Source organism: Lotus japonicus, chromosome 3, assembly GCF_012489685.1.
Source record: "Lotus japonicus ecotype B-129 chromosome 3, LjGifu_v1.2".
Classification (NCBI taxonomy): Eukaryota; Viridiplantae; Streptophyta; class Magnoliopsida; order Fabales; family Fabaceae; genus Lotus; species Lotus japonicus.
In genome coordinates this window covers 63721026-63741097 of record NC_080043.1, presented here as the reverse complement: position 1 = coordinate 63741097, position 20072 = coordinate 63721026, and the positions used below count along the sequence as shown (strand labels likewise).

Genomic DNA, 20072 nt, shown 5'->3' with positions numbered 1-20072 from the left:
TCAGTCATTAAGGTTAATGATCTAGAGGAAAGGCAAGCTGAACTCATGCAAGATGATAAATTACAGGCTATTATACAGGATTTAATTGTGGATCCTGATTCTCATAGGGGATACACCTTGAGAGACCACAGATTGTATTACAAAGGCAAGTTGGTTTTGCCTAAACTCTCTAACAAGATTCCTATCTTGTGCAAGGAATTCCATGCTTCTTTGGTTGGAGGACATTCTGGTTTTTTCAGGACTTATAGGAGGTTGGCTGCAGTGGTTTATTGGGAGGGAATGAAAGGGGACATCAAGGATTTTGTGGCTCAATGTGAAGTTTGTCAGCAGAACAAGGTTTATAACTTGTCTCCTGCAGGATTACTTCAACCCTTGCCTATTCCCACTCAAGTGTGGACTGATGTGTCCATGGACTTCATTGGTGGGCTTCCTAAGTCTAAAGGGAAGGACACTATCTTAGTGGTGGTGGATAGGTTGACAAAGTATGCACATTTTGTTCCTCTCAGTCACCCCTACACAGCTCCTGATGTAGCTGCTGCCTTCTTACAAGAAGTGGTGCGACTTCATGGTTTTCCTAATACTATTGTTTCTGATAGGGATTCAGTTTTCCTGAGTAGCTTCTGGAAAGAATTGTTTAGACTTTCAGGGACTAAACTGAAGTATAGCTCTGCCTATCATCCCCAAACTGATGGCCAGACAGAAGTTGTGAATAGATGCCTTGAAGTTTATCTTAGATGCTTGACTGGCTCTAGACCAAAACAGTGGGTTACTTGCTTACCTTGGGCTGAGTTTTGGTTTAATAGCAACTACAATAGATCTACAAAAATGTCTCCTTTTCAGGCTCTTTATGGGAGGGACCCTCCTTTGCTACTCCATGGCACTACAATTCCTTCTAAGTTAGAGGCTGTGAATGTGTTACAAGCTGACAGGGATGAACTATTGGGGGATTTGAGAGCTAATCTTTTGAAGTCCCAAGACATGATGAGGAAATATGCTAACAAATCAAGGAGGGATGTTGAATATCAAGTGGGGGACTTGGTTTATCTCAAGCTTCAACCCTATAGAAGAAGATCCCTAGCTAAGAAGCTTAATGAGAAGCTCAGTCCTAGGTTTTATGGCCCTTTTCCTGTGGCTGCTAGGATTGGTGCTGTTGCTTATAGATTGGATTTGCCTCCTATCAGTCGCATACATCCAGTTTTCCATGTCTCCTTACTCAAGAAAGCAATTGGTACTGGTTTCCAAGTTCAGGACTTGCCTCCTGTTTTGACCGAGGACCATGAGCTGCTGGTTGAACCGGAGGAAGTGCTTGCTGTCAGAGAATTAACCCAGGGAGTTGTGGAAGTGCTTATTCAGTGGCAGTCCCTTCCTGCTTGTGAGAATAGCTGGGAATCAGCTGAGAAGATTCATGAAGCTTTTCCCACCTTTCCCCTTGAGGACAAGGTGGTACTTCTGGGGGGGGTATTGATGATAGTTCTATCCCTAAAATACCTAAGTCTAGGTTTACAAAGGTATATACTAGGAAGCATAAGGGAAGTAAGCCTTAGAAGGTTACTTCTAATATAGCTGCTTAGCTGTTATGCTGATGTCAGCAATACAATTCTGTTAGACAACTAGCAATTAGTATAAATAGGGATTTGGTCATTCAGTTGAGGCAGTTATCGAGTTGGTTAGGATTTGGGAGATTTTGGATCTCGAATTCCAGAGGCTAGGGTTTGTGTTGCATTCCAGTTTCCATTGTTGTGATCTCGAGTTCAACCTCAATTCTTGAGTGTTGATACTCTGTTTTCTCAATAATACGATTAGTTGATTCTTGAGTTCATCAGTTTTGCACCATGTTTATCTTATTTATGATGATTCATCTATGAAACATTCATTGTGCATAGTATTTCTTTAGTTGCATTTTCTGGAAAATCATTTGATTGAAGGTGTTTGACACAAAATCACGTGAATGATTATCATGGGTGCTGAGGGAGATGGTTTTCTCTTATTTTGAGGTAACATGAGAATCTCATACCCCGAGACACATAGATTGATATTTGTTCATCCAAGAATTGTTTGCTTTGTTTTCTCTTCTCTTTTCTGTTTCATAACTTTTGTTTCTCAAGGATGCAACCAATACATGTGTAAAAAGGCTGCTTTTCTGACATTCATTTGACATCGAACTACATTCCAAACACCAGTTTAGAAGATATAGGTAAACATTCTGAATTTGTTCCCAAATCAGTGGTTTTCTTGGTTTTGAATTTGTTTCTTTAAAAGGTAGCTTATGTTATGTAGTTTCTGATGTTGAAGTTCCAGTCGTACAACATGGTTTCTGGTTTTATATATTGAAAATTACTTTGTCGATGTAGTTCCATATTCTTGCTTTCCCCATTAAATCTTCATGAGCTTGTGCACAAGTGAGGCCAAGGAAGAATTGTGTAGACTTAATTTCTGATTTTGTTTTCTAATTCTTTAAAAGTTGGTATGGATTTCTCTGTGAAGGTTATCATAGTAACCTGACTGAACATTATTCAGTTTTTGGAGTCATTTTGGTTATGAATCTTACTCAGTAATTAATATAAGTGTGAACTGTTTTAGCATGTTTTATTGAAACATGTAAAGAAGAATAGAACTAGATGGAAACTTTGATCTGCAGCATCTCTTTACTCATGAATTGTTGTGCTGATAGATGATGTTTTGTTATCTAAGCTTTTGCAGGTTTATTATTAAGACTCGATTTTGGTATATTTCTTCCTTTTTATAAGAAAAATTTCTCCATTACACAAAAGAGTATCTTTGTTATATTGCAATCTTAATACTCTATGATGATTCAACCTGTTATTAGGGGTTAAAATGTCATGTTGTTACCTTATTTACTTGATTTTATTAGTTGATTAGTAGTCTTTAATTTATCTGTTAGGACGGCAAGTTCGTTGATACATAGGAAGGAGCTGATCTTTCAAGTTTAGCTAATAAGGTTGCTAAAGTAGCAGGCTGACCCTGGTGAAGCTGCATCTTTTGCCAGTCTTGGAATTGCTGCAGGATCTTTTTTTTTTTTATGAAACAGTGAAAGAATTTGTAGAAGACAATGATTCTGCAAATGAAAAATGTCAAGTTCAACTTGGGCTTAGTAGTCCTCTGAAAAAAGCGATTGCAGCAGCTTATTGACTATCACCCTATCATGCTTTTCATGAAAGGAAGTCCTAAAGAGCAAAAATGTGGATTTAGCAGGAAAAGCTGTTGAAGGTTTGAAGGAAGAAAAGGTCAAATTTGGAAGTTTTGATATCCTGTCAGATTTAGAGATTCGTGATGACTTAAGTTTTCTAAGTGCTGGCCTACGTTCTTGGTGGGTGTGACATAGCAATTGCTATGCATGAGAGTGGGGAATTACACGAGTTTTTCAAAGATCATGGGATAGGTACCGTTGGTGAAACAAAATTAACAGAATCAGGAAATGCCAAGGGTGGCACTTCTAAATCTACTGATTTGAGTACAACCTTAACCTCTTGGCTAGAGAACCTGGTAAATTCAAGCCCGGTTATACTGTTTATGAAGGGAAAACCAGATGAACCAAAGTGTGGTTTCCGTAGGAAGGTAGTTGAAATTCTTCAGCAAGAGAACGTTTCTTTATCAGTAAATTTCCCTCTTTGATTTAAACTCTCTTTCCAGTGGCACTTATGTAAGGCAATAGAAATAGGGTTTGGCTATGAGCATTGGCTTCATGGAGAGGTTGTTGCAGCTACCATGGTATCTACATTCTTTAGAATAGAAACATGAATTATACCTTTATTTTGAGGGAAACTGTATGCCAATGTACAGGTAGTGGTTGCTGACATGTCGTATCACCTAGGTCGGATTGATAATTCTTTTGTGCGGCGAGTTAGAGACATTTTAATACATGCCAAGTTACCTATTATGCCTCCTGAAATCATGACTGTTGACATATTGAAAAATGCCATGGGGTTTGTATTGATTTTGTAGTACTTTTTTCATGTTCTTTTTTTTCTTAAATTATGACAAAAGTTTCATTTATTTTTGTAGGTTGATAAGAAGGTAGCATATGGGTTGCTAAGGCTTATCCTTCTAAAGGGTCCTCTAAGTAATTGTGTTTTCATAGGGGATTATGATAGATAGGCCCTAGATGAGACATATCAGAAGGGTAGAAGGCTTAGACTCTTACAGGTCCTTCTGGGAAGAAGGTTTTCAGTTTGATTACATGCTCCAAAGATCTTAAAGATAGTTTGGGCTGAAGACAAATCAGTATGGTATACCGGGTGAGGGAGAACGATACATACTTCAATATTTAATTTTAGTACATGCCAAGTTACCTATTGGTCACTCCATCGTTTACTGTTTCATTTGCGTTGGGAAGAATAGCTTTGTGGACTGGATTGTATTCCCGGTAACCCTCCACACCACTTTGGCTCGATCTTCAATCATGTGTGTATGTTCTTCTAATTTGTATTTGTTGATTTGTCTTCAGATGCTTATCAAGGTTTTTCACACGCACTTCAATCACGAGTTGGGGCTATCAATGGGGTTTTCTTTCCAGTTTCTCTTTGAAGGTAAACCTCAGACACCATTCTTCTTCCCAGTGAACTTGAGGTTTGGATACAAGGGTTTGATGTAAATTTTAAAAATCATTCTTTGAAAAAGGTGTTTAGTGGTTGCTTCTTTTCCCTCTTCTTAAAGTTAATTTTCTTCCTTCTTTTTTTTTTAATTCCAACTGATAGAGCTTGATATCTTCAACTGTAATTTTGCGCTCGGGTGAATTGTCCTATTAAACTTGCTGCAGTTAATGGTTGATTTGAGAAGATCACATTCCAAGTTGAAGGGTATATTGAAAATTGTCCAGCAGATGAAGCCCCAACAACATTGGTTGTACAAATATCTAGGCTCAGCGAGATTAACCAGATTTATGTCCAGAAAGTTTAAGGTTTAAAGACATACATTATGACCATGCTAATGAGGCATCCAACCTATCAACCATCAAGGAGGACAAGAGAACTATTAATGTCGATGACCAAAGTGATCGCAATACCAGAAAGCTTCATTCTAACCCTGCATCAGTTGATGTTCTCTTAGGCTACAAGATTGAAATTAGGCAAGAACTAAGATGCTTCAGACCAATGGACCAAATGCAGTTAAGAGAGCTTAGAGACCAACAACTTGGGGGTAAACCAAAATTTACTTACTTAACTCCCGACACTGATATTAGAGCATGAGAAAGATAGGGTTTTAAAGGGTTTTCTTCCATGCACGCAGGTCCATTGCAATTCCTTGGGATCAATTTGCATGACAGGATAGCATAATGACTTTGATGGGATCCAAGTGTTCCCTGAAATAACTGTTAAATAGTTATGTATTATGTGGTGTTAAATCATATATGGCTAATGACTAATGATATTGTAAATGTCTGCACATAGTGTCATGGTTGATGTCTTAGTTTTTGTATAGTGATATTTATTTCATTAACTATTTATCTAAGGCATATTTATTTTATTAACTATGAAGGGCCTAAAATTTTCAAACTATATAATGCTACACAACCCTTGCCTTTTATTAGTTTGTCTACTGTGGCAAAGGCGAAACGATTTGTTCTTTATCAAAGCTGCAAATTTTGTTCTGTTTCCTTTGTTTTTTCGGGGGAAATTCATTTTTGTTTGTCTTATTAAATGTTTGCATAAGAAGAAGTGGTAAACTAGATGGATGAATTTCTTTGCAGTTGGGCGTGGGAGGTATATGAATCAATTTCTAGAGAGTGCAATTTATCTTTTCAATGTACCAAAAAAAAGTCAATGTGATTGATAATGAGCGTATCAAGTGAGAGAAATGTTTGTTTTGAGAAATAAGACTATTAAATCGTGACCATTAAATCTAGCATAAATTGTCAAGATTAAAACATAAGTCATATGATTTATTAAAAAAGTCACATGATTAAATGATATTAAATCTCAACCACCCGTTTATGATTGTACACTCACGATTTGATGCTCTCACATCTCACAATAATAGGCTTTTCGATTGATATATTTCATTGTTTATATCCACAAAATATATAGACAATTATATTTTTTTACACTAGATAATTGCTTAATACAGATAATTATTTGATTTATATTAATATCTCAAAATCATACATTAATATATATTAATTTATAATTATATTTTTTATTTTTTAATAACACTACATTAACCGTGCAAAGCACGGGCTTAGATAATAGTATGATCATGGAGGAATAAAAAGTTCAAGATGTGGGCTTTTAGAGGACTCACACTTCGGATTTTTCATTTATTTCTTTTGGTTCAAATCTAGTATTAAATTACATGTAGGGTATCTAGTACGAACACTTGGTCACATGTACCAACTTTGAGGGAGATATTTTGGGTGACATAATTATAATAAATAACAAAAATTATCGGTGAATATATAAATAGTGACAGACACTCGACACCACCTGTAATTTCTGGTAGTATAAAAATAATTCCAGAGTTTATAAGCATCAGGTGTCTGCAAAATTATCATTATTTATATGTTCACCAATCAGCTCAATAATGATAACAACAACAATCTCATATTAATGCATGGCTGGTGGAAGTTTTATCTCAAAGGAATATCCCTTTGTCCTTTAGGTGTTGTAGATTGAGATTCACCCTTGTCCATACATATGTGGGATTTTTTTTTTCTCTCAAGGGGAACTTACCTATTTTAGAACAAGCTAGTTTAGGTGTTGTAGATTGAGATTCACCCTTGTCCATACATATGTGGGATTTTTTTTTTCTCTTAAGGGCAACTTACCTATTTTAGAACAAGCTAGTTTCGTATCCGACTAAAAGAATATCAACAACACTCTTTTAAATACACTATTACACACTCTTAAACTTGTCTTGCATTTCGCAAACATATTTTGGACATACATATTTTTGGCGTTTGAGATTACTAGAAATGTGCTTTTATTATTTTTAGAACTTCATGACAGTCTAAACCGCCATAAATTATACGTCGCTTATTGTGAGTATGCATTGAAATGTGTTGTTTTATCATAGCAGGGATTTTTTTTTTGTCATATGTCGTGTCATCGTGGTAGAGACCTCCCAACAAACTTGGGTCATCTCACCGTCAAGGTGCAAGAGGCAATCAAAGGAAAAGGGAAAGCATTATGATTCAGATTTGCAAGCATTTGGGTAACAGACAAGGCATCGCTTTCCACAAATCATAGGTCTTAACTTCTCACCAACCATTTCTGAACTGTGTCAATGATATTTGTGTCTCCGTTTAAAATATGTTGTTTAAAATTAAATGAAAAATTATAAAATACTAGATATTTAAAGGGTATTATTTTAACACAAAAATTTCAAAATTTTACAAGAAATTAACAATACTCTTAAACAAACTCTTCACTGAAACATTCATTTACAAAATTTATTCAAACAATATATTCTATATAAATACATCTCCACCCCTTGAATCTGATAACTTCCTGCTAATCTCACTTTAATTTATAGCACTCTAGTTTTTTTTTCACATAAAAAAAAAAGCTGTTGGTGTCTGAGGTGTGTTTATTGGCATCATGCCAAATAACAATCCTCATTTCAGAAATTAAGTGAACTTTAGATTCATCATAAATTTTTAGTACAGACTACAAGTATCGCCAATAAGAAGTAATCCCACTCGAGTCATGACTATAAACAGCAAAATTCCCATTTCAAAAATGTAACACAACTAGCAACAGATCCTGGCAAGTGGCAATCATTTGGTTAGATTTGTCACGAATAAACCTCTATTGCCAATCCCAAAACAATTTCTCAATTTATTTTTTCCAAAGGCAAATCCTTAGAAATGTCACACAACTCATTTATGAGCTTTTTCTCATCACTCTTAATAATAATAGTAATCATAACTGTTATTATTAATAATAATAATAATGATAATAAGTCCAACAACTTTCTGGAAAATGCATTTGAATCATTCCTACTTTTCCTCAATAATATCAATGGAAGAAAAAGTCATCATCTATAATACAACCCTCTCATTGTTAAGTATTGTGAAGAAGCAAACTACTAACACAACCTACACATATTGAACAAGATACCTGATAAATAAATAGATGCAGCATCTGCAGTGGATTCTAGAAATGAAGTAAGAGTGCTGCAGGACCAAACTTAATTGGAAAGCCTTTCACACCCAATAAGTGGAGTTAGAAATTCACTCCCAAGAAGAAACAGAGACATCCATGATGAAATTCTTAGCTAATCAATAGCATCAAACCAGATAACAAATAAAAAAAGCAAAACCGTCTGAAGGTTATTAGGGAAGGGATGAGAGGAAACAAATTAAATATGCCTGCGTGGTCTTGAAAAAATACTACTACTCTGTGGCCGTTGCATGCTAGAAAAAGATATGTCAGGAACAAAAAGGCCACTATCAGATGAATATTGAGGGTTTTTTGGCCAGTGTAAACCAGAAGCTGTAGGTGGGGATGGAATCTGAGGAACTGACAAGGATGAATCTGGAACACGTCCCAAGCAGTCATCATCCTCCATTTCGTCTTCACCGGATCTTAAAAAAGGAGAATCAGAATCCCCAAGCTTACAACTGTCAGCCTGCACAAACTCATCCGATAAACAAGAGGTGAAAAAGAAAATCACAGAACCCTACAACCATAGAGCTAAGACTATAACAAAGCTTTTAACCAATATCAAAGCACAATTTGAATGGATAGGTCATGAACAATTGTTTATAATGTCAAAGCACTCAGTTTGGTCACTAATTTAGGCAACAACATAGATGCAGATATAATGTATACATTGTGTAGTTTGTCTATATACCTTACAAAGTAAACAAATACACGAAAAAATGCGAGAACAATCAACTGAATGAGTTTAATAATCTTAATGTGGGAAAATATCAGTTTTTGATAGATAGTGATGCAACAATAGCTCATCATCCAATCATGTACCCCACAGTTCTTCACAAACTGTCAAATTTATCATCCGCAATGTAGTCAATACAACACCTTTTCCTGACCAAAATTTGCAGCATATTTATGAAATCTATGTTTTTCAGTTGTTTAGTCATGTGACCATGTTAGCAGGGCATAAACCCTTGAAAGACAGGGTCATCCCTATCACGGTCCCTCAACTTCCTATCTAATAATCCTTTTGTCCAGTTATTTTTCAAGTATAATAAGTGACAGGTTAAGCCCTTCGGCAGCAATGAGCATAGGCACCTGGTGTAGATTCAGTTTATCATGGGAACGTGCAAAAGTTAGTATGCGAGGGCATGCATCCCCCATGTATGTGTGCGAGAGAGTAAACGGGTATGTACTGTATAATAAAGATAATTAGTCCATGATGAAAGTTAGATATGTGTTCTGGAACACGAACCCCAGTAAATAGACAAAGCATCAAAAGATAGAAACTCTACGATATAACAAAACAAATGAACAGGAGATACCAGGTAACATTGCATCCAGATCTGGATGACAATAAATTATGAGGGTTATACTGCAACAACTATGGACATACCCGTGATGATCCATCCATGTAATTATAGTTCTGACTAAATTCATTAATCCCAAAAAAATCATCAATTGACCACTGTGAGATGTTTCCAGCTGTAGAACCACCACCATAAGACGCCTTAGCTGGTGGAAACTCCCCAAATCCTCCAACTTCAGTGGGTAACACTTCATTGTAATCTGATGACTGAAGCATTGCAGAAACCTTTCTGGAGACAGAAGAAGACTTCGTATCAGAATTTTTCTCTCCCGAATCTGACTTCAAAGAAGTTGAGGAAGCCCCAGGTTCTGTAGCTTCAAGGCCTACTCTTACACCAGTGAGTAGAAATCTTTGATGACCAGAGACATATGCATTTGCAGTGTGTATCGACAAATCACATTTTCTGCAAAGTAGAGCTCGATCCTCTAGACAGAAAAAATAGCCAAATGCTTCCTGTAATGAGTAGCAGACTCTACCATCACCACAAGCTTATCCAAAATAACAAACATTTCTAACTCATTTAAACTAAATCAGGACAAATAACAAATTAAGAAGGTTCTGAGTCCATATAAACACCAAACTTTTCCTATTTCCTGAAAGGAAGCAACAGGTTTTTCAAAGTAGGCTAATACTAGAGACTAGCATATCCAAGGTAAAGAATTGACTTCTGAATATGGTGAAAGAAATAAAAAAGCAATTAATGAATATCTCAAGCACATTCCACATGCTAACTTGTTACAAGAAGCACGCAGAAGATTATTGTTACCACCAACAAAGAAAAAGTCTGAAGTCTGAACAACTATTAAGATGTGTAAGCTCCTTCTCATAGCAAGGTCATGCTTTAACTTCCCAACATCTTCCCTTCCCCTCCCCAAAATCTAAAATATGAAAACATGCTCAAAGAGAAGGAGAGGAAGTGGAAGAGAGGAAGACACGAAAGCAAATGAATATCTCCATGAAGCACAGGTGAGAGATTGAAACAGGTAATTAATAAATGTGAGAATCAGAAAAGTGCATTATTGTTAGTTTAGACACAAAAATGAAGAAGTATAGATTACAATTAGGGTTCAACATGATTCCAATTAATATTATTGCCCCTAATCTATTAAGATTTAAAGTAAGTTCCAAGGATGTATGATATATTTAAGATGCCCCATAACCATTCAAAGACTTCACCTTCACGCAATTGAATCAATGATGTCATTATTAAAATTCAAAAATATAAATAGAGAAATATGAATGCCCTCTTTTAGTAACTATAGAAAAAAATGGAATTTATTGTAAAAACTCAAAATGTAAGGACCAGTTGCAATTACCAATTTATTTTTTCAGTTCTTGTTTTCCATTTTAACTAAAAAACTTTCACATTGTTTTCAGTGTTTTGAAAAGGAAACAGTGATTCCTTTAAAAAACTTTGAGAACAGGATACAAGGTAAAAACAATATGGCAGTTTTGTATTTAAAACTGAAATCATAAAAAATGGAAATAGAAATCTATGTAATAAAATCGAAACTAATTTTTTAGACTAAGTATGAAATCAAAAAATAGATTAAGAAATCTATCTAATAAAAATGAAACTAATTTTTCACACTAAGTGAGTGTTCAGATAACACTTGAGTGAAATGTGAACGGACTTTCATCTCAATCCAAAATAAGAGTCTTGTTCACATTTATCTTAAAGTGTGTGCAAAAGTCACTCGTGTCAACAGATATCCAAACATAGCTAACCTATGACTAAGACATAGTTTTAGTAGCCACAAGTGTTTCCACTCAATCCTCTTCCATCCAATTTGGGCGTAAGAAAATTAATGGTATTACCGTATTACGGTAAATAACGATACGCGATGAAATAGCTTCCATCCCCTTCCATTTCATTCCATCCTCATTTAACAAAACCAAACAATCCAATATTTAATAACTAACATTCCCTTCCATTTCATCACATTCCACCACTTCCCATCAATCCAAACATAGGAATAGGCCATTACAAAACTTGCCAACAGCTAAAACTAACTTATTGCAAAATCAGCAACAAAAGTGGATACAATCCAAAACAACTCTTTGATTTGATAATACCCAATATTCCTTTTTCCATGGATTTAGCAGTTATAAAATCAAATAGAAAATCTCTCTATTCTGCAATAACAGAAAAAAGAAATTACCTGGCAAATATCACATTTAGGCATATGAGAGGAAGAGAGAGAAAGAGGAACTCTCTGGTGCTTGCTAGCGAGTTTATTAGCAGCATGAACCTTCTCATCACAATCCCAACACAGCGCTGCCTCATCAGCACAGCACAGAACCTTCGCCTCCGCACCTTCACACACGTTACACTGAATCTTCATCCTCTTCAAAATCCCTTGCTTATCTCCAAAATTGTTCCTCTTGTCTATAAAATTTGATCAAATTCAGAGTGATTTTGCGGTGGAAATTGAGAGAAGAAGAAGAAGAAGATAGAGAGATAGAATATAGAGGAAGCAGGTTAACGCGCATTGAAGAGAGGGTTTAAGAAGCGGGGAAGAAAGAAAGAAAGAAAGGAAGGAAAATGGAGGATATTTTGGTGCCACGAAGCTCGGTGTACACGTGGCAGCTAGTGGGTAGTGTCGTGGCAGAGGAGACCGCCTTTGCTGGCTTTGTTCATGGAAGTTGGAACTGTAATGTAATAAAAATCCAGCAAAAAACATTACATTACAAAGAACAAATATCTTGTTTTTTCCAAGTTGCATGGCTGTGGTGTTTGACTGTAGTGGAAGTTTGAACAAGATATTTCCATGGTACTTTTAAATAATATTTAATGTATAAGATATTTATTAGATTCGGAAAAATTAAAGTATTACATTATAGGTGAATCGGTGTTTCCCTACTCTTGATGAACTGCTGCTAAATGTGAAAAGTTAAAAATAAAAAATGTGTCTAGCAAGCGTCTTATTACTCGTGCAAAATAAAGATGCAATTTTAGTATTTTTGAATCGTCGAAAACTAAAAAAAAAATATTAGCCAAGTTTCCAAATCCTGCAAAATAAATACTCAAGTTTGAGGCGGTCTCACAAATTATTAGGAAAATATATTTATTTTTACAATATATAAATTATGGCTGTAAAAAACTACTACATCTAGTGTAAAAATTGGCGGTTAAAAACATTGTTATTAGAAGAATCACGACAATTCTTTTACACCAAATTTTAGGAGATACTTGTGATACTCATCATTTATATGGTTTCTCACAACCATAAATTGTAGAGTTTTTTTTTTTTTTTTATAAACTCTGGAGTTTGTAAAGGGTCATGCTCTGGTAAAGTAAGTCATGATAAGTTTAGTAATAGTAGCAAAACTAGAAAAGTTAATTAGGACTTAGGAGTGACCTATAAAAAAATAGTAGAATTTTGAATTTTTGTTATTGCCAAACATGATAGTTAATACGTTGTTTGAATTTAATTTTTGAATATTCTCTTCGTTCTAAAATGGTTGTAGTTTTAATTTTTCACAGTTTTTTTAAAATAGTTGTTGTTTCACAAATCTAAGACTATTTGTCACATCTTCTTCATTATATCCATGTTTTAATATTATATTTCTCACTTATTGTAACACCCCGATTTCCAGGTGTCACTTTAATAACCAAAAATAAACTTTACGCGGAAAACAGGTAATTTTTTTTTTGATTGTTTCCTTTTAATAAAAGCAATAAAGAAATAAAAACAAAGCCCAACAACTAAACTAACCGATAAACAACATATACAAAGGTACAGCCTCTGCTGCACTATCCCGTCACGCGCACACGCAGTGACTCCAAGGTAACATGCTCGTAGGCGAATATATACAAACCAAAACTGTACGCAAAAGCATCAAATATACCACTATCCAAGAGAAAGTCGGCCTCAAAATGGCCTCAACCCAAGACCCCTATAGTCCGACAGACTCTCTGTGATCCTCAGCAAGAGAACCACACAAAAGCCATATATCGGGAACCTACCCGGTCCCAAAAGTAAGACGAATCAGAGCTATGACAGTGACAACCAACTCAAAAGACTCTAACCACCCATATCCCACACTACTATCATCGACTCTCCCTCGATCAGCCATGAAGTCCGGGTCCTCGTCGAAAGCTTCAGTAATAGACATTTCGCTCCGGGTCTTTCCCGCACGACGAATCATCACGAACCGGCTGACAGACGCCTGGCAGCAGGCCGACCGCCCAAACACAAACATACAAACAAAGCCAAGGTGCTAGGGTCAACTTACAGAATACAATAGATATACAATCAACATGCGATAGAGGGGGGTATGTTTATATGTTGTATATATACATATAAGTTCTGCATTGTATCAAATCTCTAATACAATTCAATCATCAATACCTCAACAAATATAGTTAGAGTGCATGATATGTCAATGCAACGTCAATTAAGAGGGTTCCGGAGGAAATAGGCTGGGCACGATCGAGTCGGTCCTAACACTGGCATTGTGTCGACCATAACCCTCGGGTGTCACTTACAACCTTGACATAGTCGGATCAGTCCTAACCCTGCGGGTCGACTTTTCCCTCCGCTATGCCTGACATCAACAGGTCGATCCTAACCACACAGTCGATCATATCCCCCATCGAATGGCCGAGTTACCCGAAGGCATGCTGTACCCGAAGGTATATATTGTACCCGAAGGTATATAGATATACTGTACCCGAAGGTATATACTGTACCCGAAGGTATATAGATATACTGTACCCGAAGGTATATACTGTACCCGAAGGTATATAGATATACTGTACCCGAAGGTATATACTGTACCCGAAGGTATATACTGTACCCGAAGGTATATGTCGATTCGGCGACAAAAGACAATTAATTATGAAAGGAGTGCGATCACCCTTGATGACTTCTTGAGTCATCTGACTCATCAAATCTCGATGGTCAAAAACTGCTCCGACCCAAACTCAAAACAACCCAAGAGTTAGTGTCGGTCAATACAACACAACTCCACCAACAAGAATACACGAGGGTCTAGTGTCGGTCAATACAACACAGCCCAAACAAAACCCAGAGTCTGTGCCGGTCAATACAACACGACTCGAACAACACTACCAGGAGTACTAGAGTACTCGGTGACTTTCAATCATCACCATAGCCCACCTTGATGGCTTTCCCAATTCCAAACTCTCCAAACCCACAACATAAGTCGACTTTTCCCCGCCTTTCATAAATATTTTTCCCCTTCAGTTCTCCTATGCTTAAACGTTAATAAAAATGATTTCAATTCAAATTAGTCAAATTATGAGTTTATTTCTCAAAGTCTAAGTTTCCCAAGTCTTTATTTTTCGAAAGCTCTATCATTCTAAGTTTCCAAAAAAAATCAACCACCCAAAATACATTTCCCGGGGAAAGTCTAGGAATTCCAACGAATCCCAACAAATGGCTAAGTCTCAAACCCCACATTCGGACTTGCCTAGGGTTGTTCATCCAACCCGAAATGTCAAAGATCACCAGATCAATGAACCTCCACTCCGAAGTTGCGTCGAAACGCTCAATTCAACACATCATCAATATCATAAGTTATGAAAACAATCATAACAATAAATCATCATCATAAACAACATCAGATAAAGCATAAGTCGAATTTATCGACGCCTATCATGCAATCATAGCTAAATATAGCAAGTTGCCCTAACCTCGAGCTGTTCCAGCTTCGCAAACAAAGTTTCCTCAAACAATTGCTCTGAGTATTCCAAAGTTCCTTCAACTGAACCTCGGAGGAAAACAAAGCAGAAACCAAACAAAATCGATTAGTTCGATCGCAAAACAATACATAAACGATAGACAAAGCATTAAAGCTTCAGAATACGACAATCGGGTACGAAAGGACAAGTTTTCGAAAACGAAAAACTCCCCCCTAAAGGTAATAACCCACGGCCTCAAAGGAAAAAGGGCTTCGACTCTTTTTCTTCGATCAAATCAATTCACAAGGTAGTTTTAGGGTAAAACTAAGGCAAAGAAACTGTCAGAACAATTTTCGGACAATCGGGCCGAAATACGACTATCCAGGGGCATTTTGGTCCAAAATAAAGGCTCAAAACTTCAAAGTTATCAGTTCTGAAAACAAATTTGACAGCAATGATCCTCATGACATCCGTGACAACAAATCCTAAAGGCACGAAGTCAGATTAAGTCTTTTCGACAATAAAGTTTCGAAATGTGAGACAAAAAGGGTTTTGAAACAGTTTTTCAGATCCTGGACAACTGGATCACAATCAGCGTTTACTGACAGAGGTTTTAGACTCAGGGGAACGTAAGGAACATAACCCAACCAAGAAATCGAAGAAATCGGACCATTTTAGAAAAAGCTCAAAACTGTGAGCACAGAAACGACTTCAGAAACGCAACAGAAACAACAATCAGAGGTAGGTATCGTGTTAGTTACCTCGATACCTAGAAGTAGGGACGAACTGCACGAAGATTGGTCAAGTTTTCGCGAAAATCTCCTCCCCCCTTGCTCTCCACGAAATTCAGCCACAAAAGGAAGAAAATGAAGGAATTTTTGCTTTTTGAGCTATTTATAAGCAGGCGAAATCGCGGGAAAATGAAAATTTCGCGATTCCGATTTTTGCAGCACGATCACCGTGGAATTCTAAGAGAGATTCTGGCGTCAGAATTCCAAAACTCAAAACAAATATCTAAGATTTGGGAAAAACGATATCCAAAACGCCAAAAGCGGTGTAAGTTAGTCTGTCCTGAAAAACTACTTTTTGCTGTGATGCTCAGACGACAAAACTTCCAACAGAAGAAAGATTGGAAATGTCGAATCAAGTCTGGCTGCGCGGACGGAATCTTCGTTAGATGTCCCGAATAGAAAAAGTCTTCATCCTTCGCTCAAAACTAAGGTTTCGAAGCAAAGAAATTAGCGTCGGCGGACATCCGAAAAGTTAAACCTATCGTGCGTACAGTCCAGAGTTCCGAAATGAAACGCTGGTCGATGGAAAAATAAAGAGAAACTTTAAATTTTCCAAGAGTTCGAAATCTCACTTAAAACGTTGCTTTAAGAGCGAAATCGCTTATTCTGGACATGCTCGCCATAAGGCAGGTGTGCAGACGACTCGCACTAGCTCCGAAAGGAACAACGCCACATTCCTCGAGCAATTCCTGAACTTTCTTCTTCATTAATCTTTCTCAAATATCAAACTCCTGTCACGCTTACACTGATTCCACGCGTGAGTCGGAAATTAACTTGTTGCGAAAATCCGGGTCTTACACTTATCACCTCCGACTTTTACATATCGCAATTCTTACCAATCGCTTAACCGTTAATTATCATTTTTTCTCTTTAATATAACTCAACTTTAAATATGAATATTTTAATCAAATTTAATTTTATATTACTTAATGAGCTCTTAAATTGTATGTATTTTAGAGTGGAGGAAGTATAAAATATTCACAGCTATAATATAATAGTATTTGTTGAAAGGCTTATGTTAATAACTTTAAAAGCTTTTTGTGATTATCCTTAGGAATCAAAGCAGTTTTAGATCCATTACTTGACCATGAAACATGTATTTAACTATTTTAATATTTATCAATTGTAAAAAAAAAAACTACCTTTCACTTTAAAATAATGCTCACATTATATAAGAAGGTGTGTGTATTATTTAAGTGTGCTATATTTTCTTTAAAAAAAGTGTGGAGGAGCCTTAAAAGATCCACCTCCAATGTAACAAAAGATTGTTGCTGAATTATGTTGTTTTAAAAAATCGAGCCGGACCAGCTAGTCTTACACTCTTATTAGTTGGATCAAGAACTGGTCAAGTGATCGGTTAAATTTGGATTATTTCAAAATTAGTAAGAACAAACAAATAACAAGTCGAACTTGACCAAAACCAATTCGGTGCTTTAAAATTAGTCAAACCAGTAAAAATTCAATCAATCCCAAAGCTGATAGTCTAATGCAAACTAAAATCTAATTGTATTATTTTACACTTCTTTTTTCATCTTTTTCTTCCATTAACCACTATCTTCATTGGGACTACTATAGTACGCTTCACATAGGTGGCAATCCTGCTAAACATCTCATGTGTGTCAACTACTTTTATCTACTCATGATCAACAGCTAACATCTTTACCAAATTAAAGTTTTTCTTCCCACACTCCACAATCTTGTTTCCATACCAAATAATTAGGCCTATCATCTCAGTCACTAGGGGGGTGCTACTGCTATTTAAGTAGAGAGTTAACGATGTTGTTGCTAGTTTTGGCAGCGAGAGAGGTTTAAGAATGCCGTTAGTAGTTATATATAACAATTGATTTACCAAATATAGCGCATAGCCACATACAAACATGTGCAATATAACTTTTTGTATCAGAACTCAGTAGTTAGTCTTTATCTCATGAATAAACCCAAGTTTTCTTTGATTCTGAATTCATTGGAAATCACATGCTTCTCCATGAACCCCCAGTTGGTAGTTAGAAGCTGTCTGTCATGCTTTATAATGGCAATCAGCAATGGATGATTTTTCTATTTTGTGTGAAATTTTATATGACCATCTTACCTGAAAATATTGTATTTAATTATTTATTCACTTTTCTATAAATATTAAATAATTGACATTTATATAAATATCAACGAAGACTGATAGATAAAAAAAGATTAAAAAAAACTTCAGTACAGCTCCTGTTAAATAGTTTGAAAGTTTTGTAATGAATTTTAGTATTTGATATTTTTCTCTCTTTATTGTTTGAAAACTTGCTATCTATCCCCAATTCTGTTTGGGTTGGAGAGGCGTTTTTTTTTATCTTGATTAAAGTATCCCCACAGCCGATAGCTGTGTGAGACTAATCTCTCGCCCCACGGTCAGCGCACTAAGCGGTAGGGGGCTGGCCAATAAGTTTTTTCATTAATCGATTTCTTTAATAAAAAAACTTGCTATCTTCATTTTTAGCTGGCTGAGAATGTATACATATATATCCACTTATTTTGGGAAATGCTTTGATTTATGTAAACAAAATGAGATAGCACAAAGTTAGGTCATGCCCTGTCATGAACCGATGTTTTAGGGAATAGAGGATTTGCAAGCGTGAACCGAGGGCCCATTGTTTAGGCATGAGACTGAGTTGAAGCTGGATATTTTGAAGCATGAGATGAGATACACCGTGGTTTTAGGCAAAGGGACATGAGATACACAACACAAGGGAGAGGAAAAAGAGTTTTCCAATGAAAAAATGTTACCAAGAATGGATGACAACCAAGTTCCACATGAGGTGAACAAAATTTATTTTTGAAGTGACATGCTATATCACTCGTTTATTTTCCTATCAAACCCATTCAGCGATTTTGAAGAAGCTAGAAATAGTTCAACAACTTGGGCCTAAGTTGATGGAGTGGATTGGAGCAAGACTGGGATATTTGTTACATTGATAGTGAAGATTCAATGTTGAGCTTATTGGATCAAATTAAAACTTATTTTCAACCTGAAGAAAATATTAGTTAATTGTTTCTGGAAACAGCTCTGTTTTAATTAACATTTAAATTTTATCATAATTTATTTTATTGTAAATAATGATTATAGAGAAAAAATTGAAAAGATAGACAAACGAAAGAAATTTAAAAAATAATCAAAAGCAGATATAATAAAAATAAATGCTTTAGAGCCTGATCTAGATTTGGGCAAAGATGTATATCAAGTTTAAACTAGCCCTAAAAATTTAGGCTCAAGCATAGGTCCATATCAAGGCCGGGTAGGCTCATTACAGACAATATTGCCTACAGACCAGTCTCCCTGTTAGTTTTCTCTCTTTTATTTCAACATTTCATTTTGCCATTCTCACACCCAAACCCAAACTTAACACTCAAACCCAAACCCAAACCCAAATTCAATATGGGTGCAAAAGTTAAACTCAAACCCAAACCCCTGTAAGATCAAGTTTTGATCTAGTAGTACAACTCTATGTTTTGATGATTACAAGTTAACCTTTTAGTATGAACAATTATGGTACTCTAACGTGTTTTCTGAGTGTGCTCTTAACAGGCTCTGACCTTGACACAATCTCACACAAATCAGAAGCACTATGCTAAAAGAGTGACCCTAGCAACGCTTTCGCAATCTCTATGTTCAATCTGAAAAGTAGAAAAGCTTCAGAAGATCTGAAGTAAATCAAGCTCTGATAAGGACTCAGCTCACTTGAAGTTCCGATGATCCAAACGTTCTGACAACCCAGACATTCTGAAGGCTCAGAAGTTCTGATGGTGTAGAAGACTCTGAAGATCCAGAAGCTGAAGAGTGAAGACTACGAAGTCCAGAAGCAACTGGCTCTGAAGACCAAGTGCTGATCCTCTAAGTTGAGAATCAGAAGGTACAACGGTCAGAGGATCCATGCTTCCCTCTTACTCTGATCAACAAGCTTCACAAGTTCCAACACGAAGCGCTCCTCTGATCAGAAGTCAAACGAGGTTAAAGGTCAAGTCACTATCCAAAGTACAAAAGCAATTGTACTATCCTGACGACCTGACCTAACATTCTCAGCCACAACAGAAGCTGGAAATTCCAGAACTGCCATCCAACGGTAGCATTCCCATGCAACGTTCAAACCCTAATCCTTGGAGTATAAATA

At 36.2% G+C, this 20072-nt stretch overlaps 1 protein-coding gene, 1 long non-coding RNA gene and 1 pseudogene across 2 annotated transcripts; 1 reads left to right on the top strand and 2 right to left on the bottom strand.

The window, feature by feature from the left end:
* The first annotated feature begins 2466 nt into the window (after positions 1-2466).
* Positions 2467-5466, top strand: LOC130744497 (monothiol glutaredoxin-S17-like; annotated as a pseudogene).
* A 2442-nt stretch (positions 5467-7908) lies between these two features.
* LOC130745244 (B-box zinc finger protein 22) lies at positions 7909-12129 on the bottom strand. The gene is made up of 3 exons (XM_057597416.1): positions 11646-12129; positions 9511-9936; positions 7909-8586 (listed from the first exon to the last, which is right to left on the bottom strand). The coding sequence occupies exons 1-3, from the start codon at positions 11826-11828 to the stop codon at positions 8317-8319; spliced, it is 879 nt and encodes a 292-aa protein (XP_057453399.1). The 5' UTR covers positions 11829-12129; the 3' UTR covers positions 7909-8316.
* Positions 12130-13192: 1063 nt separating this feature from the next.
* Positions 13193-15466, bottom strand: LOC130749828 (uncharacterized). Its single transcript, XR_009023110.1, has 2 exons — positions 15146-15466; positions 13193-13656 (listed from the first exon to the last, which is right to left on the bottom strand). It is a non-coding gene; the product is annotated as an uncharacterized LOC130749828 (long non-coding RNA).
* Between the last annotated feature and the right edge of the window lie 4606 nt (positions 15467-20072).